The sequence below is a fragment of the Pseudorca crassidens genome, chromosome 3 (assembly GCF_039906515.1).
Source record: "Pseudorca crassidens isolate mPseCra1 chromosome 3, mPseCra1.hap1, whole genome shotgun sequence".
NCBI classification, from domain to species: Eukaryota; Metazoa; Chordata; class Mammalia; order Artiodactyla; family Delphinidae; genus Pseudorca; species Pseudorca crassidens.
The window spans coordinates 159,548,648-159,571,684 of record NC_090298.1 but is presented as its reverse complement, the minus strand read 5'-3'; the positions used below and the strand labels follow the sequence as shown (position 1 = coordinate 159,571,684).

The 23,037-nt window shown below is 48.1% G+C and overlaps 1 protein-coding gene and 1 long non-coding RNA gene across 2 annotated transcripts; one reads left to right on the top strand and one right to left on the bottom strand.

The window, feature by feature from the left end:
- Positions 1 to 704: 704 nt before the first annotated feature.
- LOC137222215 (uncharacterized) lies at positions 705 to 22,988 on the bottom strand. Its single transcript, XR_010942385.1, has 2 exons — positions 22,708 to 22,988; positions 705 to 6,786 (listed from the first exon to the last, which is right to left on the bottom strand). It is a non-coding gene; the product is annotated as an uncharacterized lncRNA (long non-coding RNA).
- SLC35E1 (solute carrier family 35 member E1) lies at positions 1,688 to 18,446 on the top strand. Its single transcript, XM_067733118.1, has 6 exons — positions 1,688 to 2,126; positions 2,529 to 2,599; positions 4,773 to 4,910; positions 5,938 to 6,063; positions 14,624 to 14,869; positions 15,349 to 18,446. Exons 1-6 carry the CDS (start codon positions 1,703 to 1,705, stop codon positions 15,577 to 15,579), a joined length of 1,236 nt encoding a protein of 411 aa, XP_067589219.1. The 5' UTR covers positions 1,688 to 1,702; the 3' UTR covers positions 15,580 to 18,446.
- Positions 22,989 to 23,037: the final 49 nt, after the last annotated feature.

The window sequence follows — 23,037 nt, the reverse complement described above, 5'->3', positions numbered from 1 at the left end:
GTCCATATCTACTTAATTTCACAGGTAAGGAAGCAGCTACCCCTTTAGAGGGGCAGCCCCACAGGGCAAACCATGGGGTCCAGGAACATTCAGTCAACCCAGAACCACAGTTTCAGAGCCAGTGGGGAATTCTGACATAGCCGTGGTGCAGAACACACCCACTCCTAGAAAAAGTAGGTGAAGTAACTTTAAGGGCAGTGTGAGGTTGAACTCTGCCCCTGCCGTCTACCATCTGTATGGATCTGGGCTAATCACTTTACTGCTGTGCACCTGTCCCCATTTGGGAGCTGCAAGTGCTACCCCAGAGTTGTGAGGACTAAATTAAATCATCAGACTTTAGGGTGGAAAAAAGGAAAGCATGTCAGCAGGACCATTTGTGCTGTGGAGTAACTAGTTTCCTAAGTCCACTGTGCCTGTTTTCTCACTTTGTAATATGGCCAGCTGACATGTGGGTATCCTGAGGGTGACATTATTCTTGTGACAAAGGGTCACAGGCACAGCTGGAAACTATTAGGGTGCAGGTTGGCATCCCATGAGCCTGTCCTCTCAGGCCTAGGCTTTGAGGGAGGTCACTGCTCCCCCACCCCCTCCAGGGACCACCTGTCCTGTGTCTGAGTATCTGGTCAGCCCTAGGATACAAATATTGCCTGCCTTTGAGAACACAAGGCTAAGCTAAGACCTGCCACCAACATTTGGGGATCAAGTTGGGCTGTCACTTTTTAATTTGCCAAGTAAGGACACAGTAGAAGGAAATTTTAACATTCCCTATCCCCCCAAAAGTTGGAAGTACATGATTTTTCGAACAAAGTCCTTCAGTATAAGATCATCTTGCTGAAAACACCGTTTTGTTTTCCTCCGTTGCGGCTTGGGGCTGCTCTATCCCAGCCGGTCCTTGGGCGTCAGCAGTCGGGGCCAGCATCACGCCCCTCCCTCCTGCAGATCCCCTAGAGACAGGTGCCCGAGGAGGCTGCCATTATCACGGCTCCCAAATTGGCCGGAGGATCTAAGCCACGTCGCTTCCCTTCTCTGGGCTTCGGTCCGTCAGTCGGTGAAATGAAGATGGTAATACCATCTTCGTTTCACCGCACAGCGCACATCGAGTTCCCAGAACGTGCTCCGGGGCGCTCTGAGGTTGGCCCCTCTGTTGGAGTCCAGCCACGGGAGTTCGCTCCCGGTTTGCAGAAAGAATTTGGCCCAAGGAGAGGTTTTTACAATTCGGTTTCTCTCCCCGAAAGGTCTGGTCTTTTACCTTCGTTGTCCGCCGCCGGCCATCAGGAATCTGGCTGGGGGGCGCCGATGCAGCCCGGACATCGAGGTTTGACCCACGAACTCGATCGCCCGCTCACGGACACCGACGTGGCGGGGCCTAACGCTCCCGCCCGCCCCTCCTGCTTGTGCTCTGGGCCCCCGTCCCCGGTCCCCCGGGCCACCCCACCGCTTGAAGAGCCCTTGTGGCTTTACGGTCCCCGTTCCTTCCTTCCGCTTCCGGGACAGGCCCCTCCCTCCCCCTGTGAGCTTCCGGAGGGGGCGGGGCCTGCGCGCGCTACGTGGTGGCGGGCGCGTCTGCCGGCGCGTGTCAGTGTCGCAAGAGGTGGCAGCCAATGGGGAGCGGCGTTGGCTGGCGCTCCCGCTCCCGTCCGGCCCCACCCCCGCCCGGCGTCGGGCCGTCGGACGGGCGGGAAGGGGTGGGTGCTCGGGGAGGATGGCGGTGGCGGCGACGGTGGGAGTGGGCGCTGGCGCCGGGGGCCCAGGAGCCGCGGGCGGCAGCGGCGGGGCGCGCGAGGGCGCGCGGGTGGCGGCGCTGTGCCTGCTGTGGTACGCGCTGAGCGCGGGCGGCAATGTAGTCAACAAGGTGATCCTGAGCGCCTTCCCGTTCCCCGTGACCGTGTCGCTGTGCCACATCCTGGCGTTGTGCGCGGGGCTCCCGCCTCTGCTCCGCGCCTGGCGCGTGCCCCCGGCGCCGCCAGTCTCGGGCCCTGGGCCCGGTCCGCATCAGTCGCCGGGCCCGCTCCTGCCACCGCGCTTCTACCCGCGCTACGTGCTGCCGCTCGCCTTCGGCAAGTACTTCGCGTCAGTGTCTGCGCACGTCAGCATCTGGAAGGTGCCCGTGTCCTACGCGCACACCGGTGGGTGCCAAACCTGGCCTAGGGGAAGGCGGCCGGGGCACGCCGCCTGGGGCTTCGGCTCTTGGGTAGGAGCGCGCCGGCCGGGGTGCAGTCGACGGTCAGGAATGCCGGGCTGAGAAGTCAGCTAATGTCCGGAAGGCGCTGGAGGCCGCCAAAAGCTTTTAGCAAGAGAGGGACACGCACAGGGGTCTCGGGAAAGGAAGGGGCTGAGAAGAATGCTGGGAGCTGAGCAGGGCGGATCAGAACTGTTGGGTTAGGGGGAAGGCCCACAGAAATAGAAGAGCTGAAGCAGGTTGAGGGGCTGCCAAGCCTTCCCGCCCCTCCAGTGGAGTTGGGACAGAGTCCCAGGGTGGGTTCTGGGACTAGAACAGCTCCCTGAACGCCCCTTGCCTCTCTTTGCAGTCAAGGCCACCATGCCCATCTGGGTGGTCCTCCTGTCCCGGATCATCATGAAGGAGAAACAGAGCACCAAGGTAACCCAGGAGGGCTCTGGGCCAGTGGGGGCCCCAAGGGCTTTCCGGCTGTTGCCCAGCTGGTGACGTGGTCCAGGTTCCTGGCCTGCAGGCTGCCTGGCTTCCTGTCAAGGAAGGAAGTCAGCTTAGAGACCTCTGGTGGCTCTTTTGCTGCTAATGTTCTGGAATCACCCTGGGGGCAGTGGTGTGTGGGGTGTGTGTTCCTGAGTTGTCTCTGTTGGGTGATCTCAGGATGCTGCCATCCATCTCAAGTTCCTTCCTGTTTTGATTACCTACCTGGGGTTGCTGGTAGGCAACTTGGATAACTTGGTCCCATCCTGACCAGACACCCCATGCCCCTCCAGTGGGGTCAGGGTTGGAACACCCTTGGAACATCCGACTCCTTGCTGGAACGGAACTCTGACAGAGTTTCACATCTTTGCAAGAGATAGCGGTCAGGTTGGGACTTCTGGGGTCAGAAGTGAAATGCTAGTCAGAGGAGTCCGATTTTGGCAAAGCCCAGCAAAGTCTTCACAATAAAAACAGCCAGGAATTGTGAATGTCTGGGAATGGAAGTGAAAACAACACGCAGAACCCAGGGCTGCATAGGGAAGATGCTCCGGGCACAATTCAGGGTCTGTTCAAGACGCCAGGCCTGGGTATTTCCTGGCTTGGAGGGAGAGAAGCTGTGGAGTCAGCCAGAGACAGCCTTTCCCTGTGTCCTTAAGTGGAAGTGGGACTTCTGTTGTCCCAGCTGGAATCCATTTCATGCTGGACAGAGCTCCTCTTTCCTATGTGGTTGGTTTCTGGCATCCTGTATTTTATGTAACTTAGAACGGCGGTGCCCTGGATCAGCTTATAGAAATGGGGCCACCTCTGGCTGATGTTTTCTTTCAGCCAGTCTTTTCCCCTGCAAGATCTGGGCGCGCTCTGCAGCCCACCCGCAGGGTGACGTCAGGTGTGACTTGTCTCCCCAGGTCAGGAGTTGCCTGAGAGGTGTGCGGCTGCATCTCTCCATATCACATTGTGTTTATCAGGTTTCCTGTTGTAAGGGACATTGTACCCGGCTTGGGCGGGAAGCCAGAACCTTACACAGAGAGGAAAGACAGGGGAATGGCTTAGGCAGGAGACTAAGGATAATGATAGAGTAAGTGTGGCCCCACCCTGTTTGGATAAGCTGGGTAATCATTCCTGATCTCTGGGGAAGAAATGGGACTTCAAAAGGGAGAGCCTGAGGGCGACAGCCAGTAGTGGGGGGAGCAGGAATTCTGGAATTCAGAGGCTTCCCTCGGCCCTGTGTGTGTGTGTGTGTGGGCGTTGGTGGGGTGGAAGCCTCACCACCCCCTCCTAAAGTCTCCCAAGTGCTTTAAGAGTATCCTTTGTAGAAGGATGAGCCAGGAGTAAGAAGAGCTAAGTGTGGGGAATGGATCCCATTTTAGCCACCAGAGTTCCAGGGCCATTCCTTGCCCTAGGCCCTGGAAAGCTTGAGCCTTCTGGAAGGCCCCCTATCATGGCACTCGCTACTCGTTCTTTCGGCCAGCAGTTACTGGGTTGCCTGCCGTGTGCTGGGCACCAGGAGCAGTGAACAAGGAGCTGCCCTAAGCGAGTGCAGGGACGCAGACAATGTAAAGGGCGCTTATAGTGAATGGAGAGCGCTATTCCCTGGAACACACAGCAGAGGAAACTGACAGCGTCTAGGGGGAGGTGAGTCAGGGAAAGTTCTTGTGTTTGTGAACTGACACCTGAAGGGAAAGGAGGTCTCCAGCTGGAGAAGGTGTCGGGGGAGTGTCCCTACCAGGGATAACTGCATGTTGGAAGAGCCCAAAATAAGAGGGACCCGGCCAGCCTTTCAGACGATTGAAGTTTCAGACCCTGGTGTGTTGGTGGCAGCAGCTGGATAGATCCTATTGAGACCAGCCCTGGTTTGTGGCTCTTAATGGGGGTGATGGTATAGGGGGTGGGGCCACCCACAGTGATACAGCCCTGCCCTCAGGTACTCCGAGAACCATCTGCGTCCTACCCCTCTCAGCGCCCCCTAGAGCATCACTGTCGTGGCTAACACCGTTGTTAAAAGGGGTAGGCAGTGTCCTTTTGGGGAGGGAAAAGACAGCAGCTGAGGCTTTCCTCTGGTCATCTGTGTTGGGTGGCCCAGCTCAACCCTGGCCCATCAGCCCCTCCTGCCCTCCTCTCACAGGTGTACCTGTCACTCATCCCCATCATCAGCGGCGTCCTGCTGGCCACTGTCACGGAGTTGTCCTTCGACATGTGGGGGCTTGTCAGTGCCCTTGCTGCCACACTGTGCTTCTCGCTTCAGAATATTTTCTCCAAAAAGGTATTTGGGTGCCATCCAGGGTGCACCTGGTGTTGCAGGGGTGTGCGGGTGGCATCTAAAAAAAAGTGGCCAAGTAGGGATTTCTTCGGTGTTGGAACAAAACAAATCCTGTTGCCCTTCTGCTGGTTTTCTATTTGTTTGGTTTTTAAATAGCTTTTTTGTTTTTTTATTATAAAGTTCGCCTACATTCAATGTGAAAAAATGGAGAAAGGCCCAATGAAAAGAAATCAGAAAACTTATTGAGCACCCACTGTGTGCCAGGCACCACAGTAGGTGCTGGAGACAAAGAATCAAGAGAGACCTGCCCTCTGCCTCAGGGTTTCCTCTTTACTGAGGAAAGTCGCAGTGCTGTCCCCTAAGGAGAACTACTATTAATGCTAGAGTTTTTTCCTGCACAGTTTTTAGAGTTGTAATATTATACATACTTTTCAAATTCTGCTTCGTTCATTTATTATTGCAACACTGCATGCTCCCATATCATTGAAAGTTATTGCTCCTAACTCCAGTAATAATCACATCTTTTCAGGTGTCACAAGTAACGCAGTCAGTTTCCCTGTTGCAGACGCAGATTATTTCCAGCTATTCACTATAAATAATATTGTAATGAACGTCTTGGTGCATAACATTTTTCTGTCTCTCAGGTTATTTCCTTTGGATAGGTTTACAGTTCTTGGGTCAGAGGGTATGAGATGTTTATGGCTCTTGATATACTTTATGCCAATTTAGACATTAACCAGTGCCACTTCAGAGTGCCTGTTTTACTGTAGCTTCACCAGCATTGAGTGTTGGTGTTTTTTGTTTTTGTTTTGTTTTGTTTTGTTTCTTTTCTCCATCCTTCATGTACGAAACATCGTGCCTGTTTTGGACATGGGCTGTGTGTCTCGTCATAGGTGCACTTTCAGGTTTGGCAGTCAAGGTCAGATGTCAGAGTTAATGTACAGTCACCATGTTTGGGGCCTGGGTAAGCGGAGCCCCTCTTGCCACTTAATCGTTTTGATCAGCCTTTAAAGAGGTTTTCTCCCTTCAGGTATTAAGAGATTCAAGGATCCACCATCTCCGGCTGCTGAACATCTTGGGCTGCCATGCCGTCTTTTTTATGATCCCCACGTGGGTCCTGGTGGACCTCTCGGCTTTCCTGGTCAGCAGCGACCTGGTGAGTTGGCCTGTGTCAAGAACATGGCCTTTTCTTAACTGGTTCCAAAGTAGGCCCTTTGTCAGGGGGTTACGCCTCTGTGTTGACTTTGGGGCATCTGAGGCCTCTGATAGGCAGCCCTTTTAGCCCTCAGCCCTTTGATGACTCACACCGCTTGCAGTTGAGCAAGAAGGCTGCCTGTGCATTTCCTTCTCTGTCATGCTAGATCCTAGCTGCTGATAGCTGCTGCATTTGTGCCAGTACATTCAAGGAAGAAAACAAGCACAAGCAAGTTTCCCATCTTGACAGTCTGGTTCAGATCTCACTTTGCCTTTTGGAAACTGTGCTTGCACTGCTCGAGTCCTTTCTTGGTGTCATCTCTGTACTTCCATTGGCACCAGATGTATCCATAGCTCTCTAGGCACAGGAAAGAGCATCTTCCCACCACCTACAGGACCAGCCTCCAGAGAATGTGCTAGAAACTAATGCAGGTGACAGTGATAAGAAGGAGTTTCTTCCAGGCCCGAGTTAGGTGGAGTCAGTGTTTATTAGGGCTTAATGAGGTCTGACTGGATTCTTGACATTGGTCTTTAATCCCTACCACCACCTATGGATGTAGTGGAGGTTATCTCTGGTTTCCAGGTGAGGCAACTGTGGCTCTGTGTTCTAACTTCCCTTCCATGTTGATTAGCTGTAATGTTTCTGTGAAGAACTTTCCATCATCGGCTGGAACTAGTTTGTTACCTGAAAGTACAGTGCACGAAAAGCAGTTTACTACTTCTCTTTCCTTCTAGTTACCAGTTTTCAAAGTAAAGAAAGCCAGGGAGTGTTAACCAGGGAGTTGAGGGTTTCTTTTGGGTGAAGGAGGGTTCTTTGATTTATTTACTTTTCAGTATCATTGTGAACTTGTGTTTGTCAGTTGTATGTGTTATTTTGTTAAATATTCAGAGTATCTTGTCTGGGCTGATGGAGTCCTTCTTATTGGCTCCCTGCCCTTCTGATAGCACATATCAGCCTTGGGTAACTTTTGGCCCCACAGGACGTCCTCCCTCATCTTGTGCGCCTCCCATCCCAGACCTGCAATCAGCCACTCCTTCAGGGACCCGGGTTGCTTTTAGCAGAGAGAGATTCGTGTTTAGAGATACCATCTCAGTGCCACGTGTGCTCACTGCTGTTGGGTTGTCATTGTTTTTAAGACTTGGCAGTAAATAACCAGGAAAGACGTATCTGGTGGTGGAGGGGAGAGCTTATCCTGATTCATTCTAAGTCCAGTTTAACATTGCAGCATTTATTACTGCTTTGATTTTGCGTGTGTGTGTCTTTCCTGGTACACTTGGTTTCTCACAACGTTTCTCATTCGCAATACACTATGGAAACTGTTCATACGTGATTCTACTGTACACACATATAACTGCTTCAGAGTGAGACTCCCTACCAGGCAACTGCAGGTAGCGTACAGAGAAACAGTAAAGATTTCTTGGCAGCTCTGTCTGTCCTTAAAACACGTTTCGTTACAGACGTACAACTGGAATACTGTGTTCTAAGGGCACTTGAAATAATTGTTTTCACAATGTGCCTCTGTCACCAACTTCTTGTGCATTTGGGTTCCTTTACTTCCATTTGTTTTCAATTTCTAGGCAATTTTTTTTCCTCACTGAATATATCAAACCTTTATATTTCCAAACCCAAATGATATGACAGGGTTTATTCAAAGAAGTCTAACTTCAGTCCCTGTTGCCTCCCCACTGCCAACCCCTATAAGTAGCCATTTTTATGATCTTGGTTTACCCTCTCAGTGTTTCTTTTCGCAGACATAAGCAAATTTCTATATACGGTCGGCCCTCCATATCCATGGGTTTCGAGTCCCCGTATTCAACCGAGGATCAAAATTTTCATCCGAGGTTGGTTGAATCTGCAGATGTGAAACCCACAGATACGGAGGGCCGACTATAAATTGTACTACGCCATTTTATATGAGAGACTTTGAGCATCCTCAGATTGGGGGCTCCTGGAACCAACGCCCCACAGATACTGAGGGCCAAGTGTGTTCATACCTACCTCCTCCTTACACAAAAAGTGGCTTTTTAGATACTTAGGAAAGAGTGCCTTGCTCTTTTCACTCAATGACATGTCCTGAAGATCACTCCATACTGACCTGTTAGGTCTTTTTTGTTCCTTTTATTGACTGCATAGTATTGTCTATAGGTTTGGCTTCAGTTCGGTTACACTGTCCTGTTACAACTCATTGGGGTCTGTGTGTATACACACAAACAGGTATACGTAGGCTTTGCTCTGCTCTCTCTCTTTTATTTTTTTGTCTGCTCTCTTTGCTTTGCGTTTCTCTTGTATTTTGGATATTTTTCGGTTTTCTTCTAGTTTTTCTCATTGAGGCCATCTATTTTTTACCTTGATGGGGACCTTGTGCGTTTTAACAGCAGCCCTAGGAGCATGCAGTAGTCCACAGTGCTGCCGCCTGAAGGCGGGGTTCCTGTCGGGGCTCCTCCTCTCTGCCCTGTGTCTCTCAGCCAGGTGAGTTAGCTCTGTTCCAGTGTGGCACTCCATAGTAGGAGGAAGGAGGTTCAGGTTGGAGAATATCAGCTGGGGCCTGCTATTCGCCATGTTACCAAGAAAGGCTACAGAGGGCAGTTCCCAGACACGCCCAGCCCTGATGCCAACAGTTCAGCTGAAGCCAGGCACGGATCACCAGATTTGGGAGCAGGAAGCCTAGTTTTAAAGTTTGGACACGATGTGTGAAACAGGTATTTGAAAACTGGAAAGTAAATGGGAGCAGGCAGGCTGGTAGAAAAAGCCAGATTGCAAAGTACCACTGAGCCATCTGTGAGTTTGCCTTTCTTTTGCCTCCTGTGTCTCCAGCCTGGACTCAAGGCAGCCGGAAATGCAGAAGTGGGCACTGGGGAAGAAGAGAGTCAAAAGCCCTCTATGCTGGCTTGCAGACGGGGAAAGGAGATTCCTGATGTTCAGAGAGAGTAGAGGAAATCCCCCATTTTCTCTGTTTCCTTTGTTCTCTCGCATCCCAGGCCCCCAGCAATCCCATGGTAGTGGCGGCAGCAGGTCCCACGGGCACCTGAGATGCTGAGGGGGGCAGCCTCCCTCTGCAGTCAAAGGATGGGATTAGCCCCATTGCATTTTTTTTCTCCCTTCATCCTCCCACTGCTTGGCCCCCGAAAGGAGGTGCAGTTGTGGGAAAGACACAGCAGAATGGGGTAATTAATTCCAACTTTCTGACTGGAGGACTGAAAGAGGGAGCCCTCAGAAACCATAAAGTACCAAGGAGACATGGAGAGGAGGAACCCAGAGAAAGTGACATCATAAAACATGAAATCGTGGGCCCACTCCTGAGCTGCACACGTAGGAATCTGATCCTAGCAGCATACAAAGACAGGATAGACTACTACCCAGGACCAAGAGTGACAACTGGGTAGAGCACACTCAGGACAGAGCTGTGTACCACTGAAAAGGCTTTGAAAACAGAACTGACATTGGAACCACAACCCACAGGAGGCTGCTCAAGCTTGTAGCCCGAACCCAACTGAGTCTGCTAAAACCAAATATTGACGTTCCCCATGGGACTTAAATGAGACCTACAGTCTTATAATATTCTAACTGTCCAGGATGTAATCCAAAATTACTTGGCATATGAAGAACCAGGAAAATTTCAAGTCTTGTGGGAAAAGATAATCAACAGATGCCAACACTGGGATGACCCAGATGTTGGAATTATTGGACAAAGACTTTAAAGCAATGATATATAATCATGCTCCAAGAATGCTCTTGAAACAAATGGGAAGAACAGAAGATAGATAGAACCGAATGGAAGTTCCAGAATGGAAGGAACAGCTTAAACACTCACTGGATGGGCTAAGCAGAATGGAGGTGACAGAGGAAAGTCCATAACTTGAAGATAAATCAATAGAAATTATCCAGTTGAAACCACAGAGAGAAAAAGATGAAAAGACAAAGAAAAAATCTTTGAAAACAGCCAGAGAAAAACGATGCAGTATTTATAGAACAGCAGTTTGGATGACTGCGGGTTTCTCGTCAGAAACAATGAAAAGCAAAAGTAGAATAACATTTTTTTTAAAGTACTGACACTAAGGAACTATCAACAGATTATATCCAGCAAATATAGAATCTTCAAAATCAACAGAACTATAGAAAATCAGCAAGAATAAAGAACTGAATGCCACAGTCAACCAACTGGATGTCTCATTGACATTTCCAGAATACGCTACCCACGAGCAGCAGAATAGTCATTCTTTCAAGTGTACATGTGGAACATTCACCAAGATCATATTCTTTGTTACAAAACAAACCTTAACAAAAGGATTGGAAACATGCAAAATATATTCTCTGATCATGATGAAATCGGAAGTAAATGACAGAAAGGTAATGAAAAAATCTCCAAACACTTGGAAATTAAACAGCACATTTCTAAATAATCCCTGGGCCAAAGAGGAAGTCTCAAGGGAGAAAAAAATTTTTTTCAACTTAAGCAAAACTGACCAAAAACGAGAGAGAGAGAGAGAAGACACTACAAATATGAGGAATGAAAGAGGGAATAGCACTGCAGAACTCACAGACCTTAAAACCGTAAGAATACTACTGACAGCTCTATACACATAAATTCAACAATAGATGAAATAGACCAGTTCCTCATAAACCACAAACTATCAAAACGCACCCACTCAAGATGAAAAAGATAACCTGAGTCTCAGAGCTATTAAAGAAATTGAATTCGTAGTTTAAAACCTTCTAAAAAGAAGTCATCAGGCCCAGATGGTTTTACTGGTAATTTCTACCAAACACTTAAGGAAAAATAAACACCAGTTCTACACAATCTCCTCCAGAAAACAGAAAAGGAAAGGAACACCTTTGGCTCATAACAAAACCAAGAAAAAGACCAAAATCCCTCATGAACACGGAGGCAAAAGTTCTTAACAAAGTATTAGAACAAATCAAATGCAGTGATATATAAAAACCATGCTACACTATGAAAAAGTGGGATTTCAATCAAGAATGCAAAGCTAATTCAATACTTGAAAATCAGTCAGTGTAATCTACTATAATAGTCTAACAAAAATCATGTATTCATACCAACTGATGCAGAAAAGGCATTTGACAAAGTCCAACATCCAGTCATGAGTTTTAAAAAGTCAACAAACTAGAAATAGAAGGAAACTACCTCAACTTGATCAAGGGCATATATAGTTAACATCATAATGATGAAAGATTGAAGGCTTTTCCCCCTAAGTTCAGGAATAAGGTAAAGATGTTTACTTTCAACATGCATATTCCACATCATACTTGACATCGTAGCCAGGGCAACAAGACAAGAAAAAGAAATACAGATTTGAAAGGACAAAATAAAATTCTCTATACCCAACAAAATTTTATTCTTTAGTATTAATTCAACTATAAATCACTACTTAAATTTTAATTTTTCTCCTTGTCAAAGGTGTAAATGAAAAAAAAGTTGAGATACTAATCTATCTGTGGGTGTGTGTATACATGGAGATAGATATATACCTATATATATTAAAAATTTTTTAATATAGAAAAGCTGATTGGAAAATTTACATACATTGACTGGCAAGAGAACTGGAATAGCCAAATAAGTTTGAGAGAGAAGAATAAAGTTGGAGGAATCACACTACATAATTTGAAGGCTTAGTATAAAGGTATGGATATTGGTGGAGAGAGACATCGGTCAGTGGAGCAGAATAGGCAGTTTGAACTTATACTCACAAATATGGGTAACTGATCTTTGATGCAGGTTCAAAGGCAATTCAATGGAGAGAGGATAGTTTCTTTAACAAATGGTGTTGGAACAATTGGACATCCATAAGCAAAAACTGAGGCTTGACTTCAACCTCACACATTATACAAAATTTAATTCATAATGTACTCTAGACTTAAATTTAAGAGCAAAAATGATAACCTTTAGAAGAAAACAGAAGAAAAATCTTCACGACTTGGGATTAGTTCTTAGACATTACACCAAAAGCAAAGTCCATAAAGAAAATAATTGGTAAATGGGGGCTTCCTCAAAATTAAAAACTTTCGCTTTCCAATACACTATTAAGCGAAAGAAAGACAAGCTACAGACTGGGAAAAAATATTTGCCAATGCGATACTGACAGAGGACTTATGTTCAGGATATATGAAGAACTCTCAAAATTCAATAGTAGGAAAACAACTTGTTTAAAAATGGGCAAAAGACTTGAACTTCACCATCGTGATTGTACAGATGGCATGTGAAATATGTTCAACATCATTAGTCATTAGGGAAAAGCAAATTAAAACCAAGATGAGGTGCTACTTCGTATCCAGTAGGATGGCTACAATGAAAAGTACTGGCAGTACCATGTTTGTCGAGGCTGGGCCACAACTGGAATTCTCATATATCGTTGGAGCAAGTGCAAAGTCATGCAGCCACTCTGGAAAACATTTGGGAGTTTCTTCTGAAGTTAAACATACACTGACCATATGTCCCAGCAGTCTCACTCCTGGGTATTTACTCTAGAAATGAAATTCACATTCACACAGAAGCCTGTACATGAATGTTTATAGCAACTCTATTCATGATCACAAAGTATTGGAAACAACCCAAATGTCACTCAGCGGGTGAATGGTTAAGGTAACTTCGGTATGTTTGTACAGCAGAACATTTCTCAGCAATAACAACTGTCATCCCTTACAACAACTTGGGGGGGGGGGCGGTTAGAGGCATTATGCTGAATGAAAGAAACCTGTCTGAGAAGGTTCCATGCTGTATCATTCCATTTATAGGACAGTCTCCAAAAGATGAACCTATCATGAGGAACATAGCAGTGGTTGCCTGGGTTGGGGGAGGGGGTTTGCACAAAGAAGCCCTGGGGAGTGTTATGGGGTGATGGAGCTGTTCTGAATCCTGATTGCAGTGTTGGCTACATGAGTCAATATATGTGTGAAAACACATGGAACTATCCACCGGGAGGAAGAAACACTTGACTTTATTGTTATGTCAGTTCTTTTAAAAAGCTGGATTGCCTGGGTTCCTTTCCTGCAAGATAGATACCTTTGCAAGCTGGCTGCCTTGTAAAAATAGCTTGGAAGTCCATATGGGTCACCTCAGGGAAGAACTGCTGGGAGAACAGGCCAGCTCACCCTGAAGGCGTGCTGGTGGGCTCACATGCCTTACAGAGGCTATTATCCCAACTAGGGCAACGTTCTGGGCAATTCTGAGCAGGTCGCCTACTCAGATCTCCCTCACCTTTAAGAGGACTACGTGATCGTTCCCTATCAGAGGGTGGTAGAGATAGAATCAGGCCGCTGCCCTAAGATTGCTGCAGCTCCCATCCTGGCAGGGCCACTAGACACCACTGTCCTGGGCGGACCCAGCTGCATCCTCCTCTGTCAAAGGCCAGAGCAGCCTGGGAACTGGCCTGGGATCAGCCCAGGCTCTTTGAGGAGTTCTGTGGCCCCGACGTCTGCTAGTTGTGGTTTCTTCTGGACCCCCTTCATTAGGGTAGCTTACTTCTGGTGAGGGTCAAATGGTAACTAAAATTTTGACGATAGCATCACCTCCTGTTTGTTTGGCCTTGGGATTGTTTTAAAGCACTTTCAAAGCCATGACTGCATTTGATCTTCATAGCAGCAGCGTTGTGTGGACTTATCAGGGGTCAATCTTTCCCATTTCATAGATGAAGGAAACAGAGAGGTCGAGCAGCTTGCCCGGGGGGGTTCCCAGCAATGGGGCAGACCCAGAGCCTCTGGCTCCCAGCCTTGGGCGGGGAGGGGAGGGTCTTCACACACCCAGAGGCTGCCTTCCCAGGACCTCCCCATTTTATACAATGCATCATGTCTGCTATGGTTTAAATGTCTGTCACCCCCCACCAAATTCATATGTTGAAGCCTAACTCTCAGTGTGATGGTGTTGGGAGGTGGGGCCTTTGGGAGCTGATTAGGTCATGAGGGTGGAGCCATCATGAATGGGATTCATGCCCTTATGAGAGACCCCAGAGAGCTCCCTCACCACTTCCGCCATGTGAGGGCCCAGTGAGAAGGTGCCACCCTGAACCAGGAAAAGGGCTCTCACCAGATGCGGAATCTACTGGCGCCTTGATCTTGAACTTCCAGCCTCCAGAACTGTGAGAAATAAACAAACATCTGTTGTTTGTAAGCACCCTCAGCCTGTGGTATTTTGTCTTAGCAGCCCAAACAGACTGAGGTGATGTCCAGAATGCAGACCTCGCTCTGCTAACCCAGAGCCCCAGCCCTCACTGGACAGGGATGAGGGAAGGCTTTGGTTTGTGTCATACTCTGCACCCCTTGGGTAGCTGATGTCCCCCCGAACCTCCGCTTCCTCAGCAGGAAAGGGTGGTGATCATTATTATTGTTGCTCCATGCAGAGTGTCGTGAAGGTCAGAGGTTGTATAGATAAAGCACCTGGTATCACATGATGACCCACCTGGGTCTGTTCCCCAGCGAATGTGTGACCCTGATAAGCCGCTGTGTGTCACCCCCCCTGCCAGGGCAAGCGTGTGACCGCAGTGCTGTTCTCGCTCCCCCGTCTCTGTAGACCTATGTGTCCCAGTGGCCTTGGATGCTTCTGCTCCTGGCTGTCAGCGGCTTCTGTAACTTTGCCCAGAACGTCATTGCCTTCAGCATCCTCAACCTCATCAGCCCTCTGAGCTACTCGGTCGCCAACGCCACCAAGAGAATCATGGTCATCACAGTGTCCCTGATCATGCTGCGAAACCCAGTCACCAGCACCAACGTCCTGGGCATGATGACGGCCATCCTGGGAGTCTTTCTGTACAACAAGGTGAGTCTGGGGTGGGGGGAGGCTGTCCCCCGGGACGCCCAGGGAGTCTACCAAGAGTTGGCCGGGGCGGGGAATGGAAGGGGCCTCACCAGGAACTAAGAGGCCCGGGTTCCAGCTGCCAGCTTTGCCACTGACTGGTTTATGGTCTACGCTCAGCCCCCTCTGCCCGGGGCTTCCTTTTCCTGCGTAGATGACCCCAGGCTCATGCCTCAGTCCAGTGTGGCTCTCGGGTCTACTGAGGCTTTATCAGGAATTTCCCTCCCTCCTTGCGAAGATTGTTTGTTCCGATGTAAGGCTGTGGGATGGCTGACAGGTAGGGCCGGTCCAGTAACAGTTCACTGGCCATGCCCAGCCCCGCTAGGGATGACACTTGTGTTGGCCTTGAAGGCTGCTTGGCTGTGAATCTCGAGCTCCCCTCTGTCCTCTGTGCGTGTCCTGGACAAGGAGCCAGTGGTCTCACTGCTCTCTTGACCTCGCAGACCAAGTATGATGCGAATCAGCAAGCCCGGAAGCACCTCCTCCCCGTCACGACGGGGGACCTGAGCAGTAAGGAGCATCATCGGAGCGCCCTGGAGAAGCCCCACAACGGCATTCTCTTCCCCCAGCACGGGGACTATCAGTACGGCCGCAACAACATCTTGACAGATCACTTCCAGTACAGCCGGCAGAGCTACCCAAACTCGTACACTTTGAACCGTTACGACGTGTAGAGTCTAGCGACCAGGGCAGGACGTTCTGCCAATCCTCCCTCTTACCCCCCAGCAGTACCAGAAACTTCTGACAACCAGTGAATGTACAACCCGGCCAAGGGGGGATGGTGCAGAACCATCAGAAGACCCTGGGGTTCCCGGCCCCCTGGGGGCAGCAGGATGCCGTCCCTGCAGTGGGGACCACTGCTCCCGAGCTCCGGTGTTTCATGCCCTTTCTTCCTGGAGTCTGTCTTCTGAGGGCTGCGTCGCCATATGGAAATCTCGTCCGGCTTTTACCTTCCTGTGTGGACTTACTTCCCAAGTTATGTTTTTCAGAGTTCTTGTTCTGTTTTCCAGATAACAGCCAGGACCCTCTCTGGAAAGGACACAGACCTCGGAGTGGGCAAGAGGTGGTTTGCAGGGAGGGTGGCAAGGGTGGTGCTTGGTGACAGGCTAGCAGCTTTAATTCCACTGCTCAGGTAGGCGTAGGACTGGTGCAGCCATGGAGCAGAGGAGTGTAACGGTTATTGAAAACATCTCCAGCCACAAAGATGGACTCAGCTTTCTGATCAGCCCATGGCTGTTTGCAGTTCTGGCAAACGTTCCCCAGTGCAAAGCTATTGTAATTAGCATTGAATTCTTAGAGCCTAATTCTGACACAAAAGTCAGAGGTGGCGTGTGCCCGGATCCAGAGGGAAAGGTGGCCACTGTCTCCTGGGCTCCCTCTTCCGTTGGTGGAGCAGGGCATCTCTCCTCTCGGAGCAGCAAGGAGGAGGGGACGCAGGGCTGTGAGAAGGATCATGAGGAAATCGTGTTCAGTGTTTCAGGCTCTATTTCTATATTTGTTTTGTTTCTTGAGCTTTCACCACTTCTGTGCTGACTTAGTAGGATGTTTGGGGGGGTGATGTTGGCTTTATGAGGATCTTGCATTTTCCTAGGGCAAATTTTGTAGCTGTCTGTGCTTTTATGCCCCCATCCCCCTTAGGGGATGCAGGATGCATGAGGATCAGCTTATGGTTGGAAAACCCTTTTGTTTTTAAGCATTTAAAAACAAGAAAAGTTGCTGGCGATGCCTGTCTCGGCACATTGCTGCGTTTAGTAGCAAGGAAGTGTTTTGAAAAGCTGGTCACTAGCTTTTCTAGTGAGCAGTCCCTGAAAGTGAGATAAATCAAGAATGTCATCTCGATAGTTCGTGTCATAGATGAGAGCTCAGTGCTCTGATTTCCATTAGCTGTTCTTGTGGTGTTTGCATTAGGATCTGAATCATGTCCCAGTGAAGCGGCAAGCACCAAGCTAGGATTTGGTTTGCCAAATCAGTCTTTGGTCAAGAAAAAGTTTGGGTTTTGGCAAAATCACTCGAGGAAAATTATGTGACCCTAGTGGGTAACCCATGTGCTGAGGTCCAGGTCGGGACACCTGGCATCACTAGAGACTGTGCCCTCGGAAAGGACCACTTGCTTGGCTCTGAGGGTCTTCGCTGATGGCAGCTTTCTTCCTTCAGCCCTGTCCCCGGCCTCTTGAACAGGCACTTGGCTTGATCAGCAGATGGGATATCGGGTCACCCTTTACCTCCTGGCATGTGAGACGGTTCTGTTTCAAGGAAGTACCGCTTGACTCCTGTTTGTTTTGGTAATTAGAATTTTGTACTTAGAGGTTACACTTTTGTCAGCTTATGAATGGGCGACTCCTGGAGAGGTCACAGGGACCCCTTGTGGCCTGTGAGTTCAGTACCACTGGCCTAAGGAGTCCCTGTTTGTCGTTGTCTTGCTTTTGAATTACTTTGGCCACAAGTTCTGAGACAATGCTGTGTAAAACAGGAAGGGGCCGTTCTGAAGGGTGTTATTTGTGAAAAGAACCTGCTGAGTGCCTTCACCAGAGGCAGTAGAGTCTGCAGTTGAACCACAATAAATGGGGATAATTTTGCACAGCATAGACATTACGGTAGTTGTCTTTATGATAGGAACTGATTTCTTGAACGTATAATTGAACTCCAAAATGAATTATGCCTCTATGCAGGTTTAATGAAATTTCTGAGGTTGCTGAAATGTGTATATTTGTTTTCCTTTTCCAGTGCAAGATCTGCTGGTGAGGGGAAATATCTGACTGGTTTTATTACGGTTTATACATGAATAAATGGGATATTTAGTTCTGTACATAAATCTACAGTGAGTACATACACTGGAGTGAGAGACAATCATATTAGACCAAATCATCAGATCAAAAGACAAAGACATACTTTTGAGACTTGAAAGTTCAAAGCTGACACTGACCTCCTGAAGGCCAGTTTTCCAGCCACTTGCTGCCCTTGCTCAACCCTCCACCCCACTCTCAAATCCACATTTGCAGCTGGGTTCCCCTCACCTCCTCATTGCCAGGGATTGTGATAGCTAGTTCACCCATCCGTGATATGGTCTGCAAAACTAACTCAAACCCAACTCCTTCGTTTTACAGAAGGGGAAACTGAGGCTCAGAGGGCATTTTTAAATAGTGTTTGTTCACTATCTTGAGACTCAGTGTGGAATTTTTAAGCACCTTATTTTAATTCATTCATTATTGGGAAAATCAAACCCCTGTTACAAAGGAGAGAAGCCAAATAGGTTCAAATGAAGAAGCACTTGGAATTTCTGGATTTTACTGTGTATTTGGCATACATCATGCAACAGGCCCTCTGTTATCACTGGGACATAACCAGACCTGGATACCTTAAGGTCTAACAGCCTTAAGGACATAGAACATTAAATTATTGAAGAATCTGAACATTGTGAATTCTTTTTTTCAATTGTCACCTTGTTTTCAGGACTTTTCTTGCTACAGACTGTTCTGTGGGAATGATACTGTGTATATTCGTGGCTGGCATTTACCAAAAATAAATGGTGGTCTCCAGGGAATCAAGATTGGTCCCAGTTTGTCAGTGAGGGTCCCTTTCTGAGTGACCCTGTCGTCAGTGTGCCCAGCAACAAAACGTGTAAGAGGCAGAAAGAGCAAACCAACTTGGTTCCCACATTCAGGTGTATTGCAACTTTTTTATCTTTTCTAAGCCAAAATTTAAACACGTGACTTGTGAATTCATGAGCCAGTAGGATAAAACTAGAATCACAGCTTAACAGTTAATGACATGCCTTTATTGAACAGAATAACATGGAAAATCCAAGAATGTTGTGAGAGCTGTGCTTACATCTGTATGAGGAACAACAGAGTACCTGCTACATGTGGGCTTTTCACACACAATCCACAAAGGATTACTCTTCACCTTGTGAGGCCCAGAGGGGTTAAGTCATTTGTCCAGGATCACACTGAAGTCTGCCTCCAAGCCCATTTCCCCCCATACTACTCAGAAACCACTCCCAACAGACAATTTCCTTCAATCACAGTTGATGGGTAGGAGTTTCTCCTAAAACAAGTGCCCACATCCTTTTAATTCATAATCCTTTTGTTCAGTGATTTACTGAGCACCAAAATATATCGCTGAGATATATAAAGGTGCTTGTGAATAGTTTATCTCTGAAAGGATGCACAGGAAGCCGGACACAGCAGTTGCCTCTGGAGAGGATATATGCACTTTTTTCAAAACTGCCATATTGTGCCAAGTACAGGAAACAGATACGTAAGCCTTCTACCCTCAGAGCACTCAGCTTAATTTATGGATGTGTGACTAAGGAGCACACAAGTGCTGTGTTGGAGGCGGGGCAGAAAATGCTAAAGGAAGTACAGGGTAATTATTCAAGCGGCATATGGGAATGTTTTGGCTTGCATTTTCAATTCACAGAGTATTTTATTTGCACATTTTATATTATATATGCTTGTTTAACTATCAGGACCCAAGAGGCAGGTATTAGCCCTATTTTACAGAGGGAAATGGCAACAGAGAAAGTCAGGCTTGGCCCATGGAACACGCCTGGAACCCAAGTGTCTGACTCCAAGCCCAGGGCCCTTTGCCCTGCAAAGCAGCCTCAATGAAGTGAGTGGTTTTGTTTTTCCTCACGTTTGTCATACACTCCGAAGAGGAGCTGGTGCAATCAAAGGGGATCCTTTCAATTCAGTTGCCTCGGCCACACTGCTAAAGTAAGACCCTGAAGGAGCCCTGATGTCCAGATGACCCAAGTCACTTTGCAGTTGTCTGCTGTGGTTCCAGCAGGGCCTCAAGAGGCTCTGCTGGGGATGGTGTCACTGCCTTATAAGTCAGGCAGGGCCAGGTTTAAGGACAGCCTCATTGCTCAGATGCCAGAGCCCGAACCCCTCCTCAGGGATGTCTGCTCCCAGACACTGGACTCCTCCTTTCTCTCCCCAGGGCAGCTCCTTTGTGACCAGAAGTTCGTTTGGTGACACATGATCAGGCCCAAGGAATGCTCATGTCTAGGACAGGACAGGACCACCTTCTCTGTTCCCACAGGACATTCCTCCTGCCATGGCTTCAGCTAGTTGATCACATGGGATTCAGTTACTGCAGATGAGGTGACAGTCACACCAAGCTTTGCTTTACTGAGACCATAGGTCTAGATGGGCCTAGATTTCCTCAGTCAACCCCCTACTTTTTTTAGTAACAACTTTTCTGGTCTATATATTTTTATAGTCTATAGATTTTTTAAGTTAGAAAAAAATTATTAAAGCCAAAAAATTATCTAGACTATACAGATGTCAAAAAGAATGGGATAAAGAACAACTTCCAAAATATATCGCTGAGATATATAAAGGTGCTTATGAATAGTTTATTTCTGAAAAGATACACAGGAAGCTGGACACAGCAGTTGCCGCTGGAGAGGATATATGCACTTTTTTCAAAACTGGCATACTGTGCATATTATTTTGTAAACTGCTTTAAAAAAATATGCTAGAAACATTTCCCTTGTTACTAAATATCCCTTGATTCTGTCTGTGTACATGGTATTATAAGATGTGCTACAATTAACCAACCCCTACTGCTGCACATTAAATACTATTTTAATGGGATGAGTTTGCAGCGCACAATGTTGCACATGCTTCTAATCTAGGATAAATTCCTCACAGCACATTTGCAGGACCGAAGTGGGTATGCGTGTGGGTTTTAAATTCTTTCCTTTTTCCTTGTTAGGTGGGCCCCTCAGCAAGTTCATCTCACCAAGGGGGGTGCATTTTACTTGCTTACTTAAGAGTTTTGTTCCCAGGTCCTTGGAGACCATGTCGGTCTGCAGGAGCCTCTACTTCTAGCAACTCTCTCTACTGCTTTCTCCTGACCAACGAATTCTGATTTGGCCCACTGAAAGGAGCCTGGGGGAGGCCTTGTGATGCTTACATATCCAGTCTCAAATGGCATTTTAAACACTATGAGATGAATGTATGATAGCAGTAGTCATGGGTGTACAACCTTTCTGGTGGACAGTTGAGCAACGTCAGCATTAAAAGTGCAAACCCTTTGACCACAAGATCTATGTATACACTAAAACTTTTAATAGTGGTTTAAAAGTAGAACCAACTCAAGAGACTCCATGGTGTCTGGCTTCAAAAAATTATGGTAAATCCACACCACATTGTTCTATGCAGTCATTAAAAATGAACAGATTTGTAACGTGTTTTGGTTCACAGATCCCGTTAAGAATCTGATAAGTGCTGTGTATCTTCAACTCACAAAAACGAGTGCTATCTCTGAAATCTATCCGTGGTGGATCAGAAGTTAAAGCTTCTTGATACAGTTCTTTACTGGCATGGAAAAATCACACTATCCAGATTACTGAGCATTTACTAAACAGAACATTCCCCCTGCCTGGACTGTTCACATAGCTGGTTCCGGAGTGGGATCTCAGTGCAAACCTCACCGCCCAAGGGCCTTCTCAGATAACCCTATCAGTGTAGGCACCACCCTCCTCCCTTATCATGGTCTTAGCACCCTCTGTTTTCCTCAATAACACCTTTGAGATGATATATTTGTTTACTGATCTATGGGTCTCTCTGCCTACCCAGACCGTGGGCTCATGAGAGCAAGAACTTAGGTCTGACTTGTTCATTGTTTCATCCACAAGCAACATCCAACCTGACTTTTTTTGTTGTTTTTTTGTGGTACGCGGGCCTCTCACTGTTGTGGCCTCTCCCGTTGCGGAGCACAGGCTCCGGACGCGCAGGCTCAGCGGCCATGGCTCACGGGCCCAGCCGCTCCACGGCATGTGGGATCTTCCAGGACCGGGGCACGAACACGCGTCCCCTGCATCGGCAGGCGGACTCTCAACCACTGCACCACCAGGGAAGCCCCAACCTGCCTTTTTGTGAGCCAAGAATGGTCTTTACAGGTGAACATTTGCAATCCATTGATGACAGGAAAGACTGACTTGGAATCCCCAGAAAAGCATTCCATTCTTCTCATTAGACCTAAATTATTTAAACTGTACTCAATTGCTATATTTTATATTCCACCAATAAAAAGTGTTCTGGACATTTTTCTCTTTGGTTATATAAGCACTACACAATAGCCTCAATTTTGGCTCTTGGCCAGAAGAGCCTAAAATATTTGCTATCTGGCCCTTTATAGAAAACGTTTGCCAGCCTCTGGTCTAAGGCAATATCTGACGTACAGGAGACAATCCATAAGCGTCAGAAGTTACGTAGCAACAAAAAAGAAATGTATCTAAAACACAAAGATATATATTTTCATAAAATACAGAGGTATAGCCAACTAAAGTGTTAATGTTAACGGCGAGAGTCACATTACGGGGCAAGTCCACAGTCTACATTTCCCTAATGTTTGCTGCGGCTTGTTAATTTTCCCCACAATTAGCATGCGTTATCTTTACCATCATCGTTTTGGATGCAACGTAAATGCATCTTGCAGGATGGCGCCCTGCCCTCCGGACGCGCAGTGTAGAAGGCCCAGCACCCGTAGGTCCTGGACGCTCACTCCTTCCCCGCTGCTTGAATGACTGCACAGAAGCCACACGAGCCCCAAAGAGGCGCACTCAGTCTGAGGCCGGCGGGGGTGCGGGTGGAGTCCGCTCGCCCTAAAGTCTTCCTTATCAAAACGTTTGATCGAGGGAAAGAAATCGAGCGGGAGCCTCTTTTGAACCTCAATAAGCTCAGTTACATCCCCGCCAAGCCCATAGCCTCCCGGTTCTGCTTCTGCCTCCGGGCGGCCCCGGGAGCATGTGACAGGCGTCGCGGCCCAGGAGCCGCCCAGACGCACCTCACCTCGTATTTTCCTTACCGCCGCCCCGCGAGGAGGAAACAGGCCTTGACCGGGGCAGGAACACCGCAGGCTCCCTAGTCCCGCGGAGAACGAGGCCGGCCAAGCCTTCGGGTTGCAACGCTGAGCTGAGAAAACGCCCCGGCCGCGGCTAACAGCCGTCCGCTCAGTTCTAGCAGCTCCTGGGCGTCGCACGACAACAGCCCACTCCGCACATGCGCGAGAAAGCCCTTGCGCGTACACTTCGCTAGCCCCTCCTGCGCGTCCGGCCTCGCGCGGCTTCTTCCCTCCCGCCTTGTGCCCTCACTTCCGGGGTTTCCCGGCGACGGCCGTAA